Source organism: Pyrgilauda ruficollis, unplaced genomic scaffold, assembly GCF_017590135.1.
Source record: "Pyrgilauda ruficollis isolate IOZ18807 unplaced genomic scaffold, ASM1759013v1 scaffold84, whole genome shotgun sequence".
NCBI lineage: Eukaryota > Metazoa > Chordata > Aves > Passeriformes > Passeridae > Pyrgilauda > Pyrgilauda ruficollis.
The window spans coordinates 272,942-300,107 of record NW_024530377.1 but is presented as its reverse complement, the minus strand read 5'-3'; the positions used below and the strand labels follow the sequence as shown (position 1 = coordinate 300,107).

Genomic DNA, 27,166 nt, shown 5'->3' with positions numbered 1-27,166 from the left:
CCTATAATAATTCTGCAGTCATTTGCACATCCACTGCTCCATTTGTTCCGCTGGCCCCTGGGTGTGGGATAAACGTGGTTGGTACAATTCAATCTCAGATCATCCTGCTGTTTTCCCTGATTTTAGAAATATTTGTTGCTTATCCTGATGCCTCATGTAATAATAATAATAATAATAATAATAATAATAATAATAATAATAGTGGTAGTAATTCCAGGACCTAAAGGGGCTCCAAGAAAGCTGGAGAGAAACAGTTTCCAAGGGCTGGAGTGACAGCACACAGGGAATGGCTTTGAACAGAGAGAGGGAAGGGTTAGATAGGATCTTGGCAATGAGGAATTGTTCCCTGGCAGGGTGGGCAGGGCTGGGATGGAATTCCCAGAGCAGCTGGGGCTGCCCCTGGATCCCTGGCAGTGCCCAAGGCCAGGTTGGACACTGGGGCTGGAGCAGCCTGGCACAGTGGAAGGTGTCCCTGCCATGGCAGGGGTGGCACTGGATGGGATTTAAGGTCCATTCCAACATAAACCATTCTGTAAATCCATGATTTTTCCTGTTTTTATGGCATTGTCCCTGTGTGGATTTTGAAGTGTTTTGCCAATAGTTGTCACTGAGGTTTCTAAGATCCCTTAGGAGCAGCATAGATAAATAGTAATGAAAAGTTTCCTCACAGTAACAGGGGTGAAGAAAACTTCCAAAATCATGATTTTGCTCTGAATCCTCCAATACACAAAAATGGTGTATTGGAAGATGTTATTCAGTCAAAGGGCTGAACAGCAAAAAGTGACTTTGTAAATCAAATAAATTTGATCTCAGAGTAGCAGATTGAAACCAGAAGTCAAACCATTGCTTGTATGCAGGCTTGAATCATGCAGTCTCAGAATCCCAGAAAGGTTTGGGCTGGAAGGGACCTCAAAGCCCACCCAGTGCCACCCCTGCCATGGCAGGGACACCTTCCACTGTGCCAGGCTGCTCCAAGCCCCAGTGTCCAACCTGGCCTTGGGCACTGCCTGGCATGGGGCAGATCCAAAACTACTAAAAAAGGGGGACTTTGATCCAAATTTTTTTGTGTTATTCCCCTCTACTTTGAGTGACATTTTTCTAATCAAGTGCAAATTCATACTGATATCCTATTCGTCTTCCCAGACTTTTATTTCTGTGATAAAAATAATAACTATATATATATTAAATAATAACAAAATATAAATCATAAACAATAATAACAGTAATAACAATATATAATAACAATAATTATTTATAAAAGCATAATAGTAATTGTATATAATGTATAATAACAGTATATAATAACAGTAAATGATAGCTGCATTTATCTATCAACTTTACTTACTTTTATCTATTTATTTATTCAGTTATTTAATTAGTTTAGTTATCTATTTTTATTTATTTATTTATTTATTTATCTATCTTTCTATCTTATTTATTTATTTATTTATTTATATTTGCTCTGCTTATATAAGTGATGTCTAACTCTGCCATGCCCGTGCCATCCTGATGGGATAATCCCATCCCAGCCCCAGCCCTGAGATTCAGGAATGCTCTGCCAGGACTGCAGAGCTTGTGCAGCAGCAGAAACTTAATCCCAGTTTTTCTGGGAAAGGGGCAGCCCTGGAACAGCTGCGTTCCATGAGGCCTCGTGGCAAAGAGCCTTCAGAGAATGTTTTCACTGAGCTGCAGGACACCAAATCCATTCCAATAAAGTGCAGGGATGTTGGTCAGCCGTGCAGGAAATTTATAATTTTATAATATTGTAATAATGTAACTTCTTTCAAGTCTTGCAATTTGCAGTGTTAAACTGAATTATCACATTTTTTTCACTACAAAAAAGTTTGTGGGATTTTATTGATGTGGGAGTGGCTTAATTTTGACTGCAAATATTTATTTGTGGCCAGAGTGAGTTAATTTTTGTGTGTTCAGTATTACAAGCACCACTGGACTTGGATACTCTTCTCAATGTCTGTTCTACCTGGAAAGAAAATACATTTGCTTAATGAACAGGGAAATAAAGCATTTTTCTGCTGTCACATCTTATATTTTATGATCTCATTTCTCAAATTCAGTCATGTTTTCTTTTTGGAAGTATCCTAAAAGCTAATGAATACAAGGAAATTCAATTAGAGCAACTCTTCAATAGCAAAAATAAATGTCCATGTCCCAGGGAGAGATAGAGTGTGATAAATAATCCAAGATGTATTTTATGTTAACTTCCAGGAAATTTTTTTGACAGTAGAGTTTAAAAATAGCATTTGAAATTGAGAACTTGACAGTGCATTTCATGATTTTGGAAGGCACCTTGCCTTATGTGATACTGGAATCTAATAACATAAATTGGAGTAATACATATAAGTTGGAACAATAATAAATTGGAATAATAATATTATATATAAGTGGGAATATTCTGTTGGAATATAAGTTTTGCCTCTTGGAATATGAAATTTGAGGGAAGATTTTTCCTCTTTTTTTTTTTTTTTTTACTACTAAGAAAGCTTCTAAAAATGGACATAATTTCTTTAAAAACAGAAATACACTAACAGGCAATAAGCAAACGTAAGTTGGCAATATCCAGCCAATCCTTTAAAAATTCAGGTGCACATTTCTTGATTTATTCTCTGAAACATTGCTGTATTAAATGTGAAGGTTTTGGTTGATTAAAAAAGAAAAAAAAAGTGAAGGTTTTGGTTGATTAAAAAAATAAAACATTAAAAAATGTGAAGGTTTTGGTTGATTAAAAAAATTTAAAATTTAAAAACGTTTTGGTTGATAAAAAAATTTAAAATCTAAAAATGAAAAATTTTAAATTTTTGGTAGATTAAAAAGTTGAATTTGGTTGATTAAAAAAAATTAGATTTTTGTCTTTTGGTGTTGCTAAAGCCCTGAGGATCTCCGGGTAGGATTTACATGAGCAGCCTGTAAATGTGTGAATCTCCAGGGCGAGAGCTTCGCTCCTTTTGTTGCATTTGGCTTGTGCCACTTGGTGTCTCAGCTTTCAGCATCTGCAGAAGGAGAAGCCCCACAGGAGAACGAGGTTCTCAGCCTGGCAGGGGTTTCTTTGCTCCTGGCTGAGTTTGACGTGGGGCTGGATGTGCCAGTTCCTGTGCGGAGGATTTGGGGTTGTGTCTCCCCTGGGTGATCTGGACTTGTTTGTGACAAGAACCCGTGGGCTGGATGGTGGTAAATTCATTTATTGGTCTTCAGAGTCAGTTCTTGGTGTCTGTTCTGTGTGCAGAGAAGGGAATGGAGCTGGGAAGGGGCTGGAAAACAAATCCTGGGATTTGGGAGCAGCTGAGGGAGCTGGGAAAGAGCTGAGCATGGAGAAAAGGGGATCGGGGGGGACCTTGTGGCTCTGCACAAGTCCTGACAGGAGGGGCCCAAGGGAAAGGAGGAGAGGAAATGGCCTCAAATGGCACCAGGGCAGGCTCAGGTTGGAGACTGGGAAAGAAAATTCCCCTGGCAGAGTGGTCAGGCCTTGGGCTGAGCTGCCCAGGGAGGTTTGGAGTCACTGTCTGTGGGAATGCTCAGGAGGAGTCTGGATGTGGCCCCTGGGGACAGCCGGGGGGGTTGGGCCGTGCTCCCAGGGAAGAGGGACAGGATGGGGACAGGAACACACAGGATGTTGGGGACACATGGACAGGGTCCCCACATGGACACGTGCACAGGTGGGGACATGGTCCCACATGAGGAGGAGCAGCCTAGGGACTCATGGATGGGACAGAGGCCCACAGGCGGTGACAGGGGACACAGGGACAGGACAGATGGACCCCAGCCAGGCAGGGCACAGGTGGCACAGGGTGCTGTGAGCCCCGGTGGCAATTGGGGGTGGCCCGGACAGCGAGGCCAGGCTTTGGGGACACAGAGGCCATGGTGCCACCCCAGTGCAGGAGCAGGAGCCTGTGCCCACAGCACAGGGCCTTTGTCACCAACCGGTGTCACTGCTCATGGCAGAGCCCCCGAACCCCAGAGGGGCCCTTGAGGGGTCACACTGGGGGTCCTTGTGGGGCTGTGGGACACTCACATTGCACCAGGGGAGGCTCAGGTTGGAGATTAGGAACAATTTTTTTCCCTGGCAGAGTGGTCAGGCCTTGGGCTGAGCTGCCCAGGGAGGTTTGGAGTCACTGGAACTGGCTCAGAGGAGTCTGGATGTGGCCCTGGGGACAGGGTTTGGGGTGATGCTGGTGGCACTGGATGGTCCTGGAGGGCTCTTCCAGCCTTGATGATTCTGGGATTCTGTCCACATCGCTGGGAATTTTGTGTGCAGGAGAGAACAGTTTCCCCCTGATGGATGGACTGCAGAAGTAAAGGATCTGCTGTGGGATTGTTGGATTTCACCTCTTCTTGGCCTTTGAGTTCCTTTTGTTGAATCATTTGAGCCACCCCAGTGATGCCACCAGGAGTGACACAGACACAAAATGAAGGTCCTTGACCCAGAGTTTACAAACTGTGAATGAGGAAAAGACCTCCAGGGGCAGGATGACTCTGGATGTTGGAGAGAATGATAAAAAGGGAACACGAGGAGTTTTTATTTGCTGCAATGGAGAGGTTATCCCATAAAACAAGGGTGATAGGAAAATGGATTTTACAGGTTTTTTCTGGATAAATAGGAGTACAGTGTTCTGTTAGGTTAGTCTGATGTTCCTGGTTGAAAAGTAGAAATTATTTATGAAGTACTTGTAGAAAAAGACATTTTAAAAAAAAATATGTGAAGGGAAAAGTATTTCCTCCCCTTTTTCCTTCTCAGTTATATTCAGTGTTAAATATATTGTGCAAGGTGGAGGAGACAGACAGCTGCAAACAGTTGACATTTACAACTGCAACTTTATTAATTCTGTGAAGAGTTGCTTGTTAAAATTCTCTTAGTGGAGAAAAGGAAAGATGATCATTTTTTTCTCCAGTGATCTTTCCCTTTTTAGATGCTTAACTCCTCTGTGTCACAGCTGAAGGGTTTAAATGCCATTCTTAAATCTAAAACCTTAAATCCAAGATCTCTTCCTCGGCCAGACTGCTGAGGCTTCAGATCTGCCACAGCGTCAGTCATTTCCATGAATAATTTGGGTGACAGAATTGAAGGTTTCTTTATCAAAAACTCCTCTTTGTTGGGAGAATCCATAAGGTTGTAAAAGGCGAATTTAAAACTCAAAGCTTGATAAATCAAAGTGTGGCCTCAAATAATCAGATGCAAATCATCAAATGGAGAGAGAGTGGTTGAATATCAATTTTCGTGAGAGGTTCTTTGAGTCTGAGTGAGCAATTCAATGTGAGTTAAAAATAAATTCCTGTTGTAACAAAGGAGGTGAGGATTGGCACTGAAATTCATACAAAAGTGCTTTAAAATGTGCTAAAAATATCAAGGTAATCCTTGCAGTTCTACTCAACACTAGGAGGGTTTAACTGGAGTTATTGGCCCAGTTTTCAGCACGGGGCTTCAAAAAGTGTGGATTTGCTGAGCATGGTACAAAGCAGGGAAAAAGGAATTGTTCAGGGTGTAGGAAACATGATGCCTTAGGTGGGGAGAGAGGGATAGCAAAGAATTGTGTTTCTTTCCTCAAATGAAGACAAAACACTGTAAAGAAACTTCCACTCAAGTGCCTGGTACAGGAAAAAAATGAATGAGCATGTCCCCATTGTCAGTGGGTATGGGACAGCATTTCAGCCCAGAAACGCAGACACAGGAATTTTGCCTTTAAAAACTGCTGAAAAAAAGGGACTTTTGCTTAAGTGAGCTGTTGTTTCTCCATAGTTGTGAGATTTTATGAGTAGGGCAGAGAGTGGGGATAGCAAAGAATTGTGTTTCTTTCCTCAAATGAAGACAAAACACTGTAAAGAAACTTTCACTCAAGTGCCTGGTACAGGAAAAAAATGAATGAGCATGTCCCCGTTGTCAGTGGGTATGGGACAGCATTTCAGCCCAGAAACACAGATGCAGGAGTTTTGCCTTTAAAAATTGCTGGAAAAAAGGGAATTTTGCTTAAGTGAGCTGTTGTTTCTCCATAGTTGTGAGATTTTATGAGTAGGGCAGAGAGTGGGGATAGCAAAGAATTGTGTTTCTTTCCTCAAATGAAGACAAAACACTGTAAAGAAACTTTCACTCAAGTGCCTGGTACAGGAGAAAAATGAATGAGCATGTCCCCATTGTCAGTGGGTATGGGACAGCATTTCAGCCCAGAAACACAGATGCAGGAGTTTTGCCTTTTAAAATTGCTAAAAAAAGGAATTTTGCTTAAGTGAGCTGTTGTTTTTCCATGGTTGTGAGATTTTGTGAGTAGGGCAGAGGATCCTTCCAACACTCTGGGGCTGTGCTGTGAATTTGGGTCAGATTTATGCTGTCCCTGTCAGAACCAGTTTGATTTTGGAGTGGGATTTCCACTGGTGCTCACTTTGCCATGGATGCAAATCCATGGGAGGTGCTGGAGCTGTGGATTTTTTACTTTACACAAATGTGAATAACTACTGATTTTTCTTTTATTCCACATATTTGTTCCTTTTATTAATTTGTTTCCCAGCAGTTTTGCATATCTGTGTCTATAACTTCCCATTTAAGTCATTCCTCCACATTTTTCTCCTTCTCCAGCCAAAGGAATTCTTTGCTACATAATTGCCCTAACCCTTGATAAAACCTCACTTTTTCATTTTAAATAAAATACCACCTCACAACACCTGGTTTTTAGAAATGGGTTGGCAGAGGTGAAAGTTTCTTTTCTAAGCCTGTATTTTCCTTTTGCTTTACAGCTGAATAATGCACCAAAAAAAAAAAAAACCCAGGTGAGGGAGGACCCATAGATCTGCCAGGTGGTTCAGAAATTAATTTCTGATTTCAATTATTACTCCATGGGTATTGATTCCCCTTTTTCTTGTCCCTCCATCCCTTGGAAATTGTCTCTGTCCCTGTTTCTTTTGGATCCTTCAGGCCCTGCAAGGCCACTCTGAGCTCACCCCAAAGCTTCTCCCCTGCAGGTGAACAATCCCAGTTTTTTCAGCCTTTTGTAAACCTAGAAATGGTTTATAGTGATACAGAATTAGAGTTTGACATGCTTTTAGTCAGTATTTGGAAGCAATTCCTGGGTTTGGTGAGGTAATGCAAGAATCAAAGACATTTTTTTCTTTTCTGCTCTCTGGGATATCCAGATTTCATCCTCTGCTATGTGCATGTGTCAAGTGTCAAGATCCCAAAATCCAAGATAAATTTATTTTCCACCCCAAACCTTCTGTGATTCTGTGGTGACCCATCCACCACCTCTCAGGATAAGAATGATTTGTACATATTTTATTAGTACAACATTTTATTCTTTCTGGGAATATTTTAACCTCTCAGAAGTAGGAACTTTCAGCTTTCCTTGCTTGTGAAGAATTTGAATTAACAACATTACCTGGGGACTTTTTTTTTTTTTTTTTTTCCCACCCTGACAAAGGAAATCCCTTGTTTGGGGCTTTGAGTAGCAGCTGTATTTTGTGAGTCTGTGGTTAAAATCCACATTATTTTGGTGGCTGTTGATGATGCTGTGGCCAACAGAAAGCAACTGCCTTATTTTGAAATCCATTCTTAATCAGCCATGAAATGAACTATTGGGAGTCTGCCTTGGAGCTGGCACAGCCCAGAAATGAGGGGGTTTCAAAATATTCAGCAACTTATTTGGAAACAGAACTTTGCTGTCCTTGATTCAGCTGCTTTGGAGCGTTGGAAAAATGCTCTGGGCTTTAATTCTGTGTCACCGTCATATTTTCTGAAAAATCCCTTCACCCAGGATTTTTCTCCTTGGAAGCTGAGAAGCCTCAGAGAAAAAGGAACACAATTCTTATCTCATTTGCTTCTCCTGTGTTTTGCTCCTTTGCAATGTGGTTGGAGATTGGTTACCCACACGTGATTGTTTCATTGGATTCTGCTGTGAATTATTTTGACTCAGTGGCCAATCAGTGCCAAGCTGTGTCAGGTCTCTGGAGAGAGTCACGAGTTTTCATTATTATCTTTTTAGCATTGTCTGAGTATCCTTTCTGTATTCTTTAGTATAGTTTAGTATAGTGTTCTTTAATACAATATAGTATCATAAAATAATAAATCAGCCTTCTGAGAGCATGAAGTCAGATTCATCATTCCTTCCTGCCACGAGGGACCCCGCAAATACAATAATTCTGAATTTAGAAAACTTGTGGTTTCTCTTGGCACTGGCAGGGATGAAACTCTGCTGCTTGATGAGAGCATTTTTTGTGTTTTAATTATCAGATCTATGGGTGCAGAGCCAGCTGAGCTCAGCTATTGTGTTGAATTCAACATGAGAAAAGCAATATATTTTTCTGGATCGTTATCTCTTCACATGATGTGTAATTTGAAATCAGGAAAAAAAATCTGTTCTTTCTTCACGAGGAAATTCTGTGTAGGGATGTTGAAGATAATGTTCATTTGTATGTTTTAAAGGAAAAATGGCATTGTTAAAATTAATTCTTCCTTGAGAAATTAATTCCTCCTCTTAGAGAACAGTAGCTTTTCTGGATCTCTCTTTCCTCTGAAAAATTATGTATATGGTAAACATCTCATCAGGTCTAATAACAATAAAAATAAAATTTAATTTTTATATTATTTTATAATAATGTATATAATTATTATTTATACTATTAAAATATTTAAAAATTATTTATTTATTTAAAATATTCTTTAAAATAATATTCTAAACTTTACTTGGCAAACAAACTATTTCAAATTTTAGCTACAACTTTAGAACTCAATTGCCATTTCTTAATGCTTTTATTTTAAAATCAGCTCTCACTGAAACACTTTGAAACAAAAAAATACCTTTTTTTCCCCTGAAGTTTGCATTAAACTTTTCCTTAATCTTTTACATTATAATTTATATTTACGTTATTTATACATTATGTTTATTTATGTAGTTCTGTGTTTTTTTTATGTATTACTATTATTACTTATATATTATATTTATATATTAAATTTTTCAGTGTTCCACCTCTACTTTTTATTAGAGAAGGATTAAAAACCTGATATTTTGTCTGTGGGAGTTCTTTGATTAAATTCTGGCTTTATTGACATGGAAGGAACGGGGTGTAAGGAACGGGGTGTTTTGATTGCTTTTGCACAGCAAAATAGTAATAATCCTTTTTTTTTTCAACGATTTCATGCATCACCATTCTTAATGGAAAAAAAGCCATGCAAGTGAAATAATTGTGCTTTACCTGCCAATTTATGAAGCCACAATTGGGAAAAATTGAGGAAGGGTTGATTGATTGCCAAGCTGTGTCAAATAACCACCTTAGTGATGATGTTTGTACCATACACAGCCCAAAAATCACAATATGCACCAGCATTTACAACTTTTCAAACCTTCTGTGTGTATTTTTCAATTAAATGGTGAGAGATGAGAATTTGGAAATTGAGACTCACGTGCTTTTGAGCAAGGAAAACTGAGGTAATGGAGAAATTTGCCTGAAATTTTAAGTTAATTGTCTTTAAATATATTTTTTCAGCAAGAGGTTAAAGCAATCGACAGGACCACAAGAAATGGCAGCATGAAATCGTGCTGCCTTTTGTTTTAGTGTAGGAAAACTGTTGTGTGTGCCTTCAGAAAGAAGAGAATAATTCCAATTATTTTTCAGTTAGTATTGGATTAAGAAAACTGGGAATTTGCTGCATCCAGAACCTCAATTTTGAGCACGATGGAGGTTGCAGGCAGAAAATAAAAGAAATTAAAGCAAATCATGGAAAAAAAATTAAAGGTTTTTGGAGGGTTCTCCTAAGAATAAATTACTTCCATGATTTTAAGTATTGATGAAACTTTTAATAATAAGATATAGGAAAAAATTAATATAAATTAGGAAAATAATTATTAGTATTTTTTAGGTCTTTCACAGGTCCTTAACAAGGAATGGAAATTTTTTGTTGAAATACTTGCAATTTTTCCCACTTTTCAGGGGTCTGTTGTCTTTAAATATATTTTTTCAGCAAGAGGTTAAAGCAATCGACAGGACCACAAGAAATGGCAGCATGAAATCGTGCTGCCTTTTGTTTTAGTGTAGGAAAACTGTTGTGTGTGCCTTCAGAAAGAAGAGAATAATTCCAATTATTTTTCAGTTAGTATTGGATTAAGAAAACTGGGAATTTGCTGCATCCAGAACCTCAATTTTGAGCACGATGGAGGTTGCAGGCAGAAAATAAAAGAAATTAAAGCAAATCATGGAAAAAAAATTACAGGTTTTTGGAGTAATTTATTCCTAAGAATAAATTACTTTCATGATTTCAAGTATTGATGAAACTTTTAATAATAATAAGATATAGGAAAAAATTAATATAAATTAGGAAAATAATTATTAGTATTTTTTAGGTCTTTCACAGGTCCTTAACAAGGAATGGAAATTTTTTGTTTAAATACTTGCAATTTTTCCCACTTTTCAGGAAGGATCCTGGGAGGGCACCTCAGACAATTCTTATTAGTGCTCTTTTCAGTTTCCATGATAAATCCAGTGTCTTTGTTCTGCATTCCCCCTGCTGGAGTGGCTGTTTGGGAATAACTTCAGCACTTCTCTGGTCAAACATGGCAACTGTTTCACACCCTCCGTGATTTAAGCCAGGAAATGAAGTGATGTCTTCATAAATTGTAGAGAAATTTTCATAAGGAAATGCAATCACCCAGACTAGAAACTGGCCAGAAAATCACATTGAAATTGCTGTGTGTGCAGAAAGTTCTCACTTGGCTTTTTTTTTATCTGAGATAGAGCTAAGGAATAAGGAATAATAAGGAATATTGTATAAATTCAGCTTCACAATGGGTAACTTTAGAGATCTTCATGTTTGTGATGCCTCACTGTGAATTAGTGAATCCAATGCTGATTGAAATAGATTTGTTATTTTGCTGAAATGTTTCTCGCTCTGCTGCATTGGGCTTGTTTTGAGATTTTCCTCTGAAAGTGACCAAATTTGAGCATTCTTAAAACATCTTAGAATCATGGAATGGGTTGGGCTGGGAGGGACCTGTAAAAGTCATCCAGTGCCACCCCTGCCATTGATGCCTCAGGTTTGAACTTTTCTATTTTTCACATTCTGTGCTGCTTCAGTGTGTGGGGCTGGGCTTCACATTATGGGATGGTGAGCTCTGTGCACAGAGCAGGGAGACAAAACAATTCCTGCTCCAGCTGGGCACCAAGGACAAATGATCCAAATCTCAGCCCAAGAGCACAAACCCCGTGGGCTGGAGAGAGAAAAACAAGCAGGATGGGAGTGCAGGGGCTGAGCTGGAATTGGACACTGAACTGCAATGTGCACATGGAGCAGAGCTGATCCCAGGGAGAGACCCCGTGAGCGCTCGTGCATTTTGGGACCATTTGGGTTCATCTTGGGTGCAGCCCTGGCTGGGCTCTTGTGCTGCCCAAGGTGGATCCATGGAGGCCTTTTCATAAATCCCTGCTTTATTCTTTAGCTCTGTCCAACTTCTGCTCTAGGTCAGCCTGCACAAGGCATCACAAGGCACCATGACTCGGCTTCTCTGGGAATGGCAGAATGGTTTTGATGAAAAGGGACTCCAGCTCCTCCTGTGCTGGGACAGGGCTGGGGCAGCTCTCAGGTGGGCTCTAACCTGTGGGGCACAGGGACACAATCCCCCCTCACTGTGGGGTTCTGGGCTGGGGCAGGTCCAGCTCTCACCACCAGCACCCCCAAATCCTTCTCCCAGGGCTGCTCCATCTGCTCATCCCAGCCTGGATGGATCCCAGGGATTGCCCCATCCCCGCATCAGGACCTCACACTTGGTTTTGTTGAACCTTTTGGGGTTCCCAGGCCCCAGTCCCAAAGCTGTGTCACTGCCCTGGGGTGAAATCCCTGCTGGAGGTGCCATCCCCACAGCCTGCAGGGCTCTGGGTGCCCCCAGCTCCCCCTGCCTGCCTGGGCTTGCAGTGCAAGCTGTGCCTGGGCTGTGAGTCCCACTGCCATCTGTTAGAGGGGGGACAGTTCTCTTCTGTGCTGGGTTTGACCTCAGGCAAGAAGGGCTGGATCTGGCTTTGATCAATGTGTTTATCATTTTTATTTTAGCCTGAAGATTCTACTCTTACCATGTTATGATAAATATATTTCACTGCATTCTGGTAAATGCGCTGTTTCTTTACCCTTGGCACTGGAGTTCTGTTTCCTAACAAAATCTGTTTCATTCCCATTTGCCCATGTTCACTTTTGGCTTCAGGTAGCTTTTTCAAGAAAGGGTATGAATTGAAAAGATTACTTGCTAGATGGGAAAAAATGAAATAAATTGTTCAAAACAGGACAAGTTTTTGCTTTTCAAATTAAAAATTGAAAGCAACTGCTAAACTCTATTCACATCTCCCCTGGAAACGCCCTCCTTTGCTGTAACTTTGTGGTCTTGATGATATTCGCAGAGAAACTGATTTACTGAATAAAGAAGTTCTTTAAGTTTGCAGTTTTGGAACATGACCAGTGTGTCTGAACCCAGGTTTCAAATTTTACTGGCATTTTGTTGGCAAACTAATTTTTTGGAGTCCTTTCTTATTTGGGTATGTTTCCTGACACCTCTGCCTGTATGGTACTGCATTTTAAAATTCTCTTTTTCTTTCTCTTTTTCAAGAGGAAAAGCCTATAAACATAGACAAAGGACTAATTATAAAATATCAGGTATAAAAATAGAGAGACAAGAAAATTACCAGCTGAAAAATGCAGTGAGCAGAGAAAAAAAAATTAGGATTTCATGGTAGAGTTCTGTGCAGCAGGCCCTGATTCTCAAAGCAATTCCACCAGCAAAGCATGAACCATTCCCAATTCATAATACCATCATTTCAATCAAGCATGAGCAAATGGGTGGTAAAAAAGAGGTGATTTAGTCTTCCCTTCTCTCCCCTGGCATCTTTTGCTGTTGCTTCCCTTTTGCCAACAGCAGCTTTCATTTGTGGAGAGCTGAAAAACATCTCAGGTGGCTTTGTCCTGCTCCCAGCCCTCCTCCATCCTGCATTTTCCCTGGAACTGAATTGTTATTATTGCTCTGCTGAAGGATTTACCCAGCCAGCCAAAGGATCTGAGAGCTCCTCACCCAACATCATTCATTAGGGAGAATATTCCTTGCTGGAAATGTCCTGTCTAGTTCAGGACAATCTTCTTTTTGTAGCATTTCTTGAGTTAACAAGGAACCAGCTGTGCAAGGTTGAAGTGCTTTTTTAGCTTTCCCCACGGCTGGGATATTGTAATCCCTTTAATGCTTTTCCTCACTGGTGCAGGACTTTGGTGTGTCCAAGGAGTTCAAGGAGAATTTGACACTAAATGGCCCTTTCTGTGCTAACTTTGCTGTGGGGGAGCCCACTAGAAGGTGAAAGGAGCAATGAATTTTTGCATTAGAACAGAAGAGTGCATTCATGTCAAGGGGTATTCTGGTAAATGTTTTTTCTTGCTGGATTTAGGCACAGTTTTAAGTGAGATTTCTGTCATTTAAATCAGCCGGAGTTGGATTAACAGCTGAGGTGTTCTCCTTGTCTCAGCTGGGGGAGTCGATCTCCTGGGAGCACCTGGTTGTGTGTAAAATGCTGAAATGGAAAGTGGAGGATGGAGAAATGTAAATATTTCAGCTTGTAAGAGAGTGTGCAAATGGTTTTAGGATCCTGCCCGGGAGATGGGATTCCAGTGACCACCACTGGGGCTAAATCACTGATTTAATAGCTACAAAGGCTAATTTCTCACTGATTTCAACCAAACCTAAATGTCTGCTGGAAACACCAGAGATGCCAAGTTCCTGTGTGTTTTCTGGAGTCAGGAATCACTCAGATATGGTTGAACCGACGGGGGCTCCCAGGACGAGTGAAGAGATCTGAATCTTGACTCCATGTTTCAGAAGGCTGATTTATTATATTATGATATATATTATATTAAAATTGTATGCTAAAAACTATACTAAAATAATAGAAAAAATCCATCAGAAAGCTAAAAGGAACAAGATAGGAATGAAGAATGATAACAAAAGCTCGTGATTCTCAAAGAGTCTAACGCAGCTGCATCTTTGATTGGTTATTAAGTAGAAACAACTCACAGGAACCAATCCAAGATTCACCTGTTGGTAAACAATGTCCAGACTACAACCTGCAACCATCAGATAGTTAATTGTTTACATTTCTTTTCTGAGGCTTCTCAGCTAGAATAGGAGAAAAATCCTAGCAAAGGATTTTTTATAAAATATCATAGCTGCACTCAGAATCCCTGAAGGTTTCTAGTCCAACCTCCTTCTTCTAAGCAGGGTCAACGATGAATTCTGACCAGCTTGATCAAGGCTTTTTTCCAGTCAGGTCTGGAAAAACTCCACATCCTATTCCAGAGTTTAGTTATCCCCACAGCTCAGTGTTACTCACAAGCTGGCTGGATGTGTGTGCCATTTCCTCCTGGATCCCCTCCTTTCCTTCACCTCTTATTAAACTTATGAAGACATTAAATAGGACAAGTCTTGGTGAACCCCCTGAGATCTGCAGTTGTATGCAGCCCACAGCTGGAGTACAAACCAGGATTTTCAATCCCAGAATCCAGACCCTTTCTGCTCAAGGCTTGGCTTGGATACAGGGATGTTTGAAAGAACAGCTTGGAGATGTTTTCCCTCTCAATCTGGCACCACTCTGATGTCCTTGACCATGAGGATGGGAGAGCTGGATGTGGCCTCAGAAATCTCAGATCCATCCCCTCTGCTCTCACCGACCTGACTGAGCCAAGATTTCCCAAGAGATTTATGAGATCAATTCTTTTCTACTGCTGGTGTTTCCTCTTCTCCCTGAACTCTGTGTGAAGTCCTGGAGGACCTTGTTGGTGAAGACCTGGGCAAAGAATTCCTTGAGTAGCTCAGCCTTAGGTGTCTCCACTGTGTTTTAGCCTCAGTCAGCTGAGACCCCACATTTTCCTTCTTCTTCTTTTTTTTTTTTTTAATCACATTCCAGTAGAAATTCTTGCTGCCATTTTTCCCCCCAATCTCTAATACAATTGAGCTTTCCATTCTCTGGGCAATATTTCTGCATTTCTCCTTTGTAGTATTCCTCCTTGCTTCCATCTTTTTTGAACATTTTTTACACTCTTGGATTCCCTTTTTTAGCCAAAGCAGCCTCTGTTACATCCTTATTTTCCTCAGGATTGGGACAGGGTTACTTTGTGGGGGGGAATTTGTAAAGACCAGATCATTTGAGCTCCTTTTTTCCTTCAGAGATGTCACCCATAAGATCCCATCTACCAGGTACCCGAATAAACTGAATGCAGGGTTTGTTCATCCTCAGAACTTTCCCACATTTCCTGATTTGGTGGCTTTTAGCAGACTCCCAGCATGGTGTTCCTCACAGAAACTGCTGCTTTGGGGTCAATAACAACATTTCTTTTATATTTGATAGAATCATAGAATGGTTTGGCTTGGAAGGGGCATCAAAGATTGTCCAATTTCACCCCCTGCCATGGGTAGGGACACCTTCCACTGTCCCAGGCTGCTCCAACCTGGCCTTGGGCACTTCAGGGATCCAGGGGCAGCCACAGCTGCTCTGGGAATTCTTTCCAGGGCCTCCCCACCTTGCCAGAGAAATATTTTTTCCCCAAAATCTATCGCAAACCTATTCTCATTCATGGTGTTCTCTCCTCTAACTGTTGCCCACCAACCTAAATAATTCTGGAATTCATTGATTTGACTAAAATGGAAAGGGTTTGTGTTTTTTGGTTTTGGGGTTTTTTTGGTGGGTTTTTTTTGATTTTTTTTTTTTGGTTTGTTTGTGTGTGGGGGTTTTTTTTTGTTTGTTTGTTTTTTTTTTTGGTTGGGTTTTGTGTGTGTGTGTGTGTGTGTGTGTGTTGCTTTTACAATACTCTCTAAACAATCTCCTTCAGAGTGGAGGAGTCCTTCAGTATTTCAGGCAAGGAACTCGAAGGGAAGGGACAAATCTGCCCATAACTCTTGTGCCCAGGTATTTTAACATCTGGAATGCACTGCTGGCTGTGGTAATGTCTCTGCAATACTGTAACACAGCAGGATGCTTTAATGAGAGTTTCAACCTTAAACCCACAACATCAATGAAATTTATAGTTGTTAACATTAGTCAAACGTGGTTTTGGGGGTTTCAGTTCCCATTTTATGTTCATGTAGGATGAAAAGTCGTTGTGTAAGTCCTCCTTACACTTGGAATTTCTGTAAAATAATTAAATATTGTTTATTACTCTTAGTATGTACTGCAGGGTGGGGAGGAGGGTATTTGTATAAAAAACTGCACTAGAACCTCTCTCTTACTATTTCAGCTGCTTTAATATTCTTGAATGCCAAAAGTGCCTTGCTCACATTTTGGAAAATACCACAAAAATGTTCAAAAAAAGAAAAGTTTACATAAAATTCCAGTATCATCTTCTATGATCATATAGATGTCATCTGATATTCTTCCTGATGGGTAAATTTATTTTCATGTTGCCATAATTTTATATCTCATTCTGGTTTTTGGAATTAATACCCAGGGTATGATGGTTATAGAGCACAAAAAGAAAAAAAAAAAAAAAAAAAGAATTTCTTGAAGGAAAAAAATTGGGGAGGGGGGAGAATGTGGTGAGCACTGTGATTAAGCCACTCTGCAGAAAAACAAAATTGTTAAGTCTGCAACTGATTAAGTTGAAAGAGAAGAAGGGAAGTCAATATGTAAAAAAGTGCACGTACAGTTAATCTTTCTGGTAAGGAAAATCCAAGTTGTTTCTCGCAGAGAAGAAACAAACCCCACCAAACTAACAAGCAGACACCATGTACAGAGCTCTGAAGCTGAGGGAAGGCAGGCAGGAGGCTGTGTGCAGAATTTTATTATCATTGGCTTCATGTTAATTCCAGCACAATCTCAGGAAGTAGTAAAAAAATCAATCTGTGTGTCTCTTGGTGTATCAGTCTGGGAATTAACAACTTCCCCATGTTGTGTCCTTTAAAGAATTTCTTTGTGACCCTTGAAAGTCCAGCCTCAGTCTCTCCATGTAATGAGTTGTTACCTGCTGCCAAGTCTCCAAGAGCTGCATCATCTGTTCTCCTAATTGTATCTCTTTGGTGCAGAAGCCTGTGTTTTGCATTCCTAATTAGCTTTTTTCCTGCTCTGTTTATTTTCCTCCCCTCATGGCAGCACATGATTTTTAATTTTTTTTCATTATTTAAAAACAGATACATGAATGGAGAAGCAGCAGAAATCCGTGTGTTTCAACAAAGCCTGTAATTTCCTCCGAACTGTGTGTCCAAGTTTAAATTAGATTTTTATGTTGCAAAAGCATGGACTTGGTGTTGTAATCAGGCTGCTCCCAGAAGACAGGGATGAAACCTCCTGAGTTTTGGGGGATTTTCCCCCTGAGGGGTTGGAGTGTGTCCAGGGAAGAGAAGGATCTGGAAAACACATCCTGGGAGGAGCAGCTGAGGTAGCTCAGTCTGGAGAAAAGGAGGCTCAGGAGAAGCTCAGTGCAGGAGGGGCAGTGAGGGAGGGTTGGTGAAAGTGAAAGGAGGAGAGGAAATGGCCTCAAATTGCACCAAGGGAGGCTCAGGTTGGAGATTGGGACAGAAAATTTCCCTGGCAGAGTGGTCAGGCCTTGAGCTGAGCTGCCCAGGGAGGTTTGGAGTCACTGGAATTGGCCCAGAGGAGTCTGGATGTGGCCTTGGGGACAGGCTTTGGGATGATGCTGGTGGCACTGGATGGTCCTGGAGGGCTCTTCCAGCCTTGATGATTCTGGGATTTAGTGTCAAGAGGTAAAATTTGCTGCTAAAGGTGGTAGATAGGTGGACCTGGTCTAAGCATGTGATCCACAGTGTCCAGAGGAGACAATTCCCAAGGTGTGTTTTGTGGAAGGTGACTGGCAAAGAAATTTTCTGGCTGTTGGCCATTGATGACATCTCCATGACTCAGGAATAATGTGGGAAAACATCATGGGGCCTAGTCCAGCTCCTGCTGGTTTGTGTGTTCCTACCCATGGCAGGAGGTGGAACTGGATGAACTTTAAGGTCCTTTTCAACCCAAACAATTCCAGGATTCTGTGATTTGTAATTAGCAAAGGCATTTGTGACCCAGACATTTCTTGGGCTTTCCAATAACCTCATCATCATGAAAGTAGAATCTCAGAATCCCAGAATGACCGGGTTGGAAGAGACCTTCAAGACCATTGAGTCCAACCCAGCCCCAAGAGCTCAACCAAACCCTGGCCCCCAGTGCCACATCCAGGCTTTGTTAAACACCCCCAGGGATGGTGACTGCACCACCTCCCCGGGCAGCCATTCCAGAACTTTATCACTCATTCCATAAAAAAACATTTTCCTAACATCCAACCTAAACTGAGTCAGGCATTTGAAAGATACTCTGGAACCTCTGGGTTTCTTGCATTTTGGTGCTGCCACAGCCCCAGGAGTTGCTGATGTCCCATTTCCCAGCGTGTGGAGCAGGAGCAATGGATGGTTCCTCATCCCAGCACAAAGACATGGTGTGTCTGTGGGACACTCACAGCTCCTCCTTGCTGCTCCTACACCTCCTCAATTGCAGAGCCTGAAACTGCTCCCAAACCCATCTGAAATTCAGGGGAAATTGTTGGTTTTCTCAGCTTTTACAGAGACAGGGCAACTGAGAGGTGTTTTAAAAGATTTTATTCTATTCTGAGTCTCGATGAATAGGGACATACAAGAGATGTAAAGCTCTACACCATTCTATCAGAAGCCAACCTGTTTCTTAATTACTTTATAAATGTTTTTCAGCTTACTAATTTTACCACACAATACTACTATTACTTCCAACACAAATTATCTATTTTTTTTTTCCTTACATAGCCTTACTACAATTTATCTTTCAAGTTTCTAATTCTCTAAAATATCTAATCATTTTACAAAACCATATTTTAAATCTTATTTACACCTTATCTCAGTATATACATACAAATATACAACACTACATAAACTTTCTATCAAACTTTAGGAATTCTTTACAAATCCATTTCTCACAGGAAATCATTGTGAATGGAACTTTTTTCTCTGATTTGGGCTGTCCTTACCCCTGAGACAAGATTGCTTTTATAGGAATGAACAACATCGTGTTTGTGCCTGTGGGAGAAGCAGATTTGTGGGCTAGACATCCCTTTTTGGGCTTACCTCAGAGGCAACATCTTGAATATGTTTTATCTCTGAAATAACTCTTCCTGAAAATGTGAAATGGAGGAGGATCATGGTACAGTTCAGATCTGTTTAAAAGTGGCTTGAACAAAGTTCTCACAGTAGGGTTTTTTCTTCTTTTCTTTCTTTTTTCTTCTTTTTTTTTTTTTATTTTAAGTGTAGCATTGACTCATTTGGTGGTGTTAAAGTGCACTTTCTACTTATCCCCAGAGGAAAGTTAGTATTCTTTTAAGTGAAACTATTTTAAAAGCAGAACACAAGCCTAAAATAAGCCAGTGTTCTCTAGAGCTCTCAGAAGGTGTAGATTTATTTACTGTAGTTAAATCATAATTAGTTCTCAGGGGATAGTGTATCTTTTAAACTGCTTTATTGCCACCATATTGGTTTTCTAAATAATCAGAAACTGCTGCTCTTATATTTTGTAGTATGAACAAAAATTTGCTGTAAGTAGAAACAAATGTTTAGAATTGCTGGTTGTCACTTGCTGAAGATAGGGACACCAAAAAAATGAGCACTTGAGGAAGAAGTGAAGAAATACAAAACCTGTGTTATCAGAACTCAAATGAACTATAGCTCTGACTTATTTCAGCCTAACAGGTAAAATAATATTTTACATTATCGTTTTTCAGCCAATCATTTTTTAATATTCTAATGGGTTTGGGTCAGGACTAAATGTTAACTGAAAAAACGGTGGTGCAACGTTAACATAAAATATTACCTGATATTTAAGCCTTGATTTTCATGAATGTAGCTTAGTGTTGTAGCTGATAAGCATGTGGGGTTTTTGGTTTTTTCCCTAATTGGCAGGTTAATGTTCGAGTTGCCTGAGGAGATGGGTTTAATAGCAGTGGCTGTTCGACAAACACAAGGGAAAGGTGAGTAAATCTCCTTATTTTACTCATAAATGTGTAGTAAATACACAAAATAGAACATTTTAAGCTGCATTATGAGCATTTTTGAAAATATAATCCATTGAATAAGCCTGTCCTTTTTTCCTCCCGCTCAAACTGTGGATTCAAACTGAAAACCCAAAAGTTAATAAGAGACCAAAGTAAACATTTTCAGGATGTTTGGTGGCTTTTGCAGAAATGATTTAGTGGTCTCCTGGTGCCTGCCAAAAAAATTTTTGCCAGTCACAAAAGCTGCCATCACTACACTCAGTGTAACACAAGTCAGAGCTCCAGACGAAAACTGAAACTGGGTGAACTGGAACAGGACTGGGGCTTGACTTGCTCTGAGATTGAGTCTGAAGGACCTGCCTGAGCAGATAAATGTAAGCAAGTCGTGTTTCCTGCCCAGAAAAATGCTGGCACTTCTTTAAAAGCCACATTTATTCTGCTGGAAGAGCAGAGTGTGTGGCCCAAGAAGCTTTTCCGAGCTCAAATCCATGAGAAGATGATTCCCTGGTTTCAGTGCAGGGTGGTTCAGGGTTTGGGTACATTTCTGGGTGCACACAGGGCATTGTCAGAAATGCTTCTCCACTTGAACAAAGCAAGATCTTCTGAAATGTGTCTGTTAGCAGAGACCAGGAAAATCCTGGAAGCAGGGGATTTAGCACATGCTGGGAAATTGAGTAGCAGCTTCTACTTCAGAACCTCAGAACAGAATTACAGAATGGCCTGAGTTGGAGGGGACCTTAAAGATCATCTTGTTCCACCTCCTGCCACACCTTCCACAAAACCAGGTTCTCAGAGCCCCATCCAGCCTGGCCTTGAGCACTTACAGGGATGGGAATATTCCAGGTTTTTTTAAAGAAAAAAAAAATCTTTTTTTTTTTTTTTTTTGAAGAAGAAGCTTTGCACCTTTTTCTTTGAAAATCGGTTCGGAAACTCCATTAAAGGAACTGTTGGTACATTTTTGGATGGATACCTTTGAATCTTTCTCTTTAGTTGTTATCTACATTCACAAAGTGATCTTTTTTAGAAATGTTCTTTTCTTGAGTTGAATTTCCTCTTTTTCCTCTCCCTGCCCAGGTCGTGGTGGAAACGTTTGGCTCAGTCCCATGGGCTGTGCCCTGTCCACTCTGCACCTCTCCATCCCTCTGCATTCCAACCTGGGCCAGAGAATTCCTTTTATCCAGCACCTGGTGTCCTTGGCAGTGGTAGAGGCAGTCAGATCCATACCAGGATATGAGGTATGTCCTTCTAACTCATCTCAAAACCCCTGGTTCCATTTACATTAAATTCAGATTTTAGCTGTGTCTTTTTGTGTGTAATGGCTGAATGCATAATTCAGTTCTTCAGCACTAAGAAGAACCTAAACTTAACCTTGATTATTGATATGTTTGGAGAAATCCAATATCCAGAGGATGAATATTCTTTTACTGAGCTGCTCAAATGCACTACACTCATTTCACTCTTAATCTTATGAAACTGAAGCCTCAATCCTCAGCAGTAAAGAAAAAGTCAATTTTGTTTGTCCAACAATGAGCTGATTTGTTTTGATTTTGAAGGAGAATAAGGAGGAGGGGAAAATGAATAAAACTGACAAATCCTATTCTGCTTTTTTGTTGGTGCTGTTTCAGTGGTCACTTTATCCCTTTTAAAGGATTTTTCCAACCCTTGTTTAAGGTTGAAAACTGATTTCTAAAGCAAGAACTGAGGAGAATTGCTCTCGAGAGGGAATCAAGTGTCCTGTCATCAGTATTAAAATGAAGAACCAGTCTTCTTTATCACCTCATATATCTCCTTTTTAATGTTACCATTTCCTAATATTTGCTAACTATAAAACTTTGGTATTTTACAGAAGTAGTTAACTAAAGCATATGTTTCCTATATTACAGAAAATCAATGACTTATACACATTTACACATGAACTTTATTATAGTGGCACCCAGTAGCTTTGCTGGAGTTTAGGGTCTGTCAGCCTTTCTATTAAAACCTTCTAAATTCAGTGCTTCATAACCTGACTGGAAAAACAAAATGCTTCAGGCTAAAATTTGCAATATAAAATATTTGGCTGGAGTGGATAATTTGACCACTTAAAAACGAAGGGACAAGAGTTAGTTTTATAAAATATGGAGATGACTGGGGAAGGAGCTGATTTATGAATGGAGGTGGTTTTGCTCCTGTGTGCCTGCCCTGATGTACTGTGGCATTTTTTAATTTTATTCCATTCAAGAGGAAAAAGGTGACTGAAGGTCCAAATATTGATGTAAAAAATGTGGATCAACAATGTGTGTACTGTACTGAGCATTTGGACAGTAAAGAGCTTTCTGTGACCAGGGCAGATCTGCTGAACCTGAGGGGACATCAGCCCTTGGCAAGGGGGCAAAACAGAGTTAAAGGTTTAGAATCAATTACTTTACAGCAAGAAATTTTTAAAAATTATCAAAAACTCAGTGCTTGAATTTCCCCTTTGGACTCAAGTCCTGCAAGGCTTTTCCCTATGTCCATGTCATGCCAGCTGCAGCAGCCACAAACAATGGGATGTTCTACAGAGTGATGGAATTATGGAATGTTTTGGGTTATGAAGGGATCTGGCAGAGCTGCTCCATCCCTCTGCTCATCCTGGAGCCTCCTCTGGGCTGGTTCCAAAATGTCCATGTATCAGTTTATCATCCAGTCATTGTTTTTAGGATGCCACAATTACTGACTCTGCTGAACCAGCAGCAGCTGAGGCCTTTGTTGTGGGTCCTCCCAGAGCAGATCTGAGGGCTCAGTTGGAAGTTCCCTTGTCAGATGTTAATGCTGAGGATGCTAATGGGCTTTAAGTCAAGAGGATGCTTTGCTCTCCCATTCTGAGATCAGCAGTGAGTGAAGACAAGAACATGCTCAATTTCCCGCGTTTTTTGTGATGTTTTGTGTGGTACCTGGTGAACCCACTCTGAGGCAAAGTCATGAGAACACCCAGCTGACTCAATTGTTCTTGCTGCTTGTTGTCACTTCAGTCACAGAGCTACTGTCTGGTGTCTTACAGGTGTGTGTTTCTCCCTCTGGCAGCCCTTTCATCACTGCGAGCACCATTTCACTGTGTCATACCTCCCATCTCTCCAGAGTCCCCTGAAAACCTTCCCCCAGTGCAAGGAGCCAAGTTCCTTCCCATAACGAATAGGAGCTGGTGATATTTTCCCTCAGAATGCTTTGATAGCAAAATCAGGTAGTATTTCCTGTCAGTGGATGTGTCATGGACTCCTCCCTGGCCTTTAAATCTGTCAGGAAAGTAGACACGGACCCAGGTGCAGCTTTCACACATCCTGTAAAGGGATTTCATCCCCTACAATAGGAGGGAATGCGACTCTTGTAGGCCTGGAGCACCTCCCATAATTTGCCCCCGGGGATGCAGCAGTCGTGGGCAGTGTTTCAAACTGCAGGAAGCACATTTGATTTCTTTTTGTGTTTAAGTAGCCAGTGCAAAGTTCAGCTCAGCCCTGTGGTTTCAACAAAAGCTGCTCTGTGGGGCTGGGACCTTGTCACAGCTCAGTTTGTGTTTCCAGCCCCGCGGCGCTGCCGAGAGCGGGGACAGCTTTGGGATATTTCTGAACTATTTATGTGGTTGGGAACTGGGATTTCTCCTGTCTGCTGAATTTCCTTTCTGAAATTCAGGATGTCACTGTCTCTTTTCCTACTACTGATGCCTTGAGAAGGCTGAGCTAGAACAGAGACTAGATGGAGTTAAAGAATAAAGCAGGGATTTATGAAAAGGCCTCCATAGATCCACCTTGGGCAGCACAAGAGCCCAGCCAGGGCTGCACCCAAGATGAACCCAAATGGTCCCAAAATGCACGAGCGCTCACGGGGTCTCTCCCTGGGATCAGCTCTGCTCCATGTGCACATTGCAGTTCAGTGTCCAATTCCAGCTCAGCCCCTGCACTCCCATCCTGCTTGTTTTTCTCTCTCCAGCCCATGGGGTTTGTGCTCTTGGGCTGAGATTTGGATCATTTGTCCTTGGTGCCCAGCTAGAGCAGGAATTGTTTTGTCTCCCTGCTCTGTGCAGAGAGCTCACCATCCCCTAATATGAAGCCCAGCCCTACACACTAAAGCAGCACAGAATGTGAAAAATAGAAAAGCTCAAACCTGAGGCATCAGTTCCTGCAAGGTTCCCCAGGCACGGTTACATTTTCTGTAGCATTTTTGAAGCATTTCAGTAGATTCTCATTATGAGCAGCAGTTGACAGCAGCACTTTGGGTGTAGCAAAAAGGTAGAGAAAATTCTCCTCCTCTGCCCTGCTCAGGTGAGAGCCCACCTGAGAGCTGCCCCAGCCCTGTCCCAGCACAGGGAGGAGCTGGAGCTGCTGCAGAGAGCCCAGAGGAGGCTCCAGGATGAGCAGAGGGATGGAGCAGCTCTGCTGGCAGGAAAGGCTGGCACAGCTGGGATTGTTCAGCTGCACAGGAGAAGCTTTGGGCTGAGCTCAGGGTGGCCTTGCAGGGCCTGAAAGGCCAGGTTGGACACTGGGGCTGGAGCAGCCTGGGACAGTGGAAGGTGTCCCTGCCATGGCAGGGGTGGCACTGCATGGGCTTTAAGGTCCCTCCCAACCCAAACCATTCCATGATTCTCTACAGACTGTGGAGTGATGAATGAGCCATGAATGTCTCTAAATGTCTGGTTTTGTTTCTTCAGGACATTGAGCTGCGAGTTAAATGGCCAAATGATATTTACTACAGTGATCTGATGAAGATTGGTGGAGTTCTGGTAAACTCAACACTCATTGAAACAACATTTCATATTCTCATTGGTAAATGTCTTATTTTGAAGCTTTTCTGTGCTGCTTTTTTTGGTTTTTTTCTGGAGGATTTTGTTATCAGTGTCTATATCAGTAAAAATGGCAACGATGAGAACAAATAATGACAGCAGGCATAAGGAAATAAAGCACAACATGAAATCCAGAGGAAGCACAAAATAAATGTTTTCATTCTCCTTAATAATTCCATATGCTTGACAAGTAAAACATAAATGCAAGCATCTGGATTGGTGTAGTAGAGTTCAAAGGAAGAGCATTACATGGGAGAGGGAAATTGTCCTCCTTGATTTATTGCAAAACCAGTGGAATATACTGAAAACTCTATCCTTTTTTCCCAATTTATGGATTTTTTGTAACATGAAAAATAGTTAAATGAAGAACATGCCTTTTAAATCAAAAGAAGAGCTACATACACAGAGTAATGTTTTTTCATTTTTTAATTATTGAGATATTTTTATCGTCTTTAGTCTGATAATCATCCTGCTCTGTGATAAGGAAGTTTTTCCCCTAAGCATCCCAGATCTGCTCAGAAACTTTCCAGATTCTGATCCCAAAAGTAATTGTCTCTGCTGTGTGTAGAAAATGGAAAGAAATGCCTTAGCAAGTCTACAAGGGTAAAGAAACAAAAAGTATATTTGCTATTTGAATGTTGCACAAGTAATGTATCCTGCAAAAATGGAGTGGTCATGGTATTGTTTCTGTGATTTTAGAGGTGCAAGAAAAGAGTTGAAGATGTCACCTCCTTCTGTGAAACGTGCCCAGACATGACATTTTCCGTTCAATTTTACACCTTCATTTTGTAAATAAGCGACTCGAACAGAATGGAGATTGCACAGAAACCTAAGAAATCTCTCTGTGCCCCTTCAACCATTTACAACTTCCATGTTTTCCTACAGTCTGGTTAACATAAGGAAAGCAGGAATACATCCAAAAATAGTTCCTTACATCAAGTATCTCTTAAGCACTTCACATATTTGGTTTGGACCTTTCCATTCTTACCCTAAACATCAAAATATTCCAATTCAAATGGAGACTTTCTGTATCCATTCTCTCTGATATCCATCTGGTAGGTCTGAGGTATAGATAAATGCCTATTTTCATCAGTCTGTTTTCACCTGGGAGCTTTGAAAATTGAAACCTCCTTGCTCCATACGAATCCAGGGATCTTTTCCATCACTCCAGTGCTGTGTTTCCCTGGGAGTCCTAGAGGGGCCTCAAGACATTTAAGTTTTGTATTAGTAGGAGTGATGAGATTCAGCTTCCCCAGCAGGAAAGGTGTGTCAGATCCATCACCCCTTTTCCAAAGGATCCTTTCCTAGACGGAATCCCAGGATCCCTGAGGTTGGGAAAGCCCTCCCAGCCCACGGAGTCCCAGCTGTGCCCACCTTGTCCCCAGCCCAGAGCACTCAGTGCCATGTCCAGGCACTGAACTCACTCTTTCCATGGCATTCCCAAGAATCTCCCGTAAATGAGGATAATGATGGAAATCAAAGATCATCTCTGTGGCTTCACTGCTCCAAGGAGGAGCTCAGGAGAATAAGATCAAAGACAAACCTGCATTTTCACTGCTCAAGCCTTGCAGGTGACACTCTTCACTTTTAAACACAGTTTGGGGGAAAAAAACCCAACCAAAACCCCTGTTTTTTCCAATCTGAAATATAAAATTGAAGAACTTTACGGTGTTGGGACTTCTGGAGGAGGAGTTCTGAGAAGAATATTCACCATTAATGTGAGGGCCAGACTCGGAGCAGGCGGAGGAGCCAAGCACCAGTGGAATGCAGGGGACAGCCAGCGAGCGTGACCGGCGAACGCTCCTCTGCCTCTGCTCAGGCACGTCCAGATCCTCATGGATCCACCACTGCAACATCCATCAGCCACATCAGCACGGCAGGGGCACTGCTGAATGCTCTCTTCTCCGTGGACACTGCAGAGGTGTCCCCAGAGCCCTGAGCACCTCGTGGTTTTTAGATTTCCTGGCTGCCTTTTCCCCTTTGCCGTGTTCATTCCCAGGTCTTGGGGCTTCAGCTGAGCTCCTTGTCACAGGGTGGCTGTTGTGTCCCACTTTTTGGATGGCTGAGCAGTGATCCTGAGGCTGCTGATGGACCCCAAGGCCCTGTGACCCCCTCAGTGGCCACGGTGTCTCTGTTCCCTCACACTGGAGTGCAGATGGCTGAGTTGGGATTTACTGGCCCAGCTCGTTGCATTTTCCAGTTCATTTTCCTTTATCTCTTTCCAGTAACCCATTTCAGCTCATTTCCACAGGACTGGTGTGTTGGGATCACTGTGCCTCATTTGTCTGCATTCCCTGACTTGTTAAAAATCAAAAACTCCTTTTCACTGAAGGGATCCTTCTCAAAGTTAATATAAATTTTTTGAA

General features: G+C 41.4%; 1 protein-coding gene across 2 annotated transcripts in view; it reads left to right on the top strand.

The window, feature by feature from the left end:
- Positions 1-27,166, top strand: part of HLCS (holocarboxylase synthetase) — a 118,848-nt gene that overhangs the window by 84,867 nt on the left and 6,815 nt on the right. For both annotated transcript variants that reach the window (XM_041487753.1, XM_041487752.1), the window contains exons 7-9: positions 19,917-19,984; positions 21,083-21,243; positions 24,669-24,783. In XM_041487753.1, the coding sequence (XP_041343687.1) occupies positions 19,917-19,984; positions 21,083-21,243; positions 24,669-24,783 (344 nt within the window). The remainder of the gene's footprint in view (positions 1-19,916; positions 19,985-21,082; positions 21,244-24,668; positions 24,784-27,166) is intronic.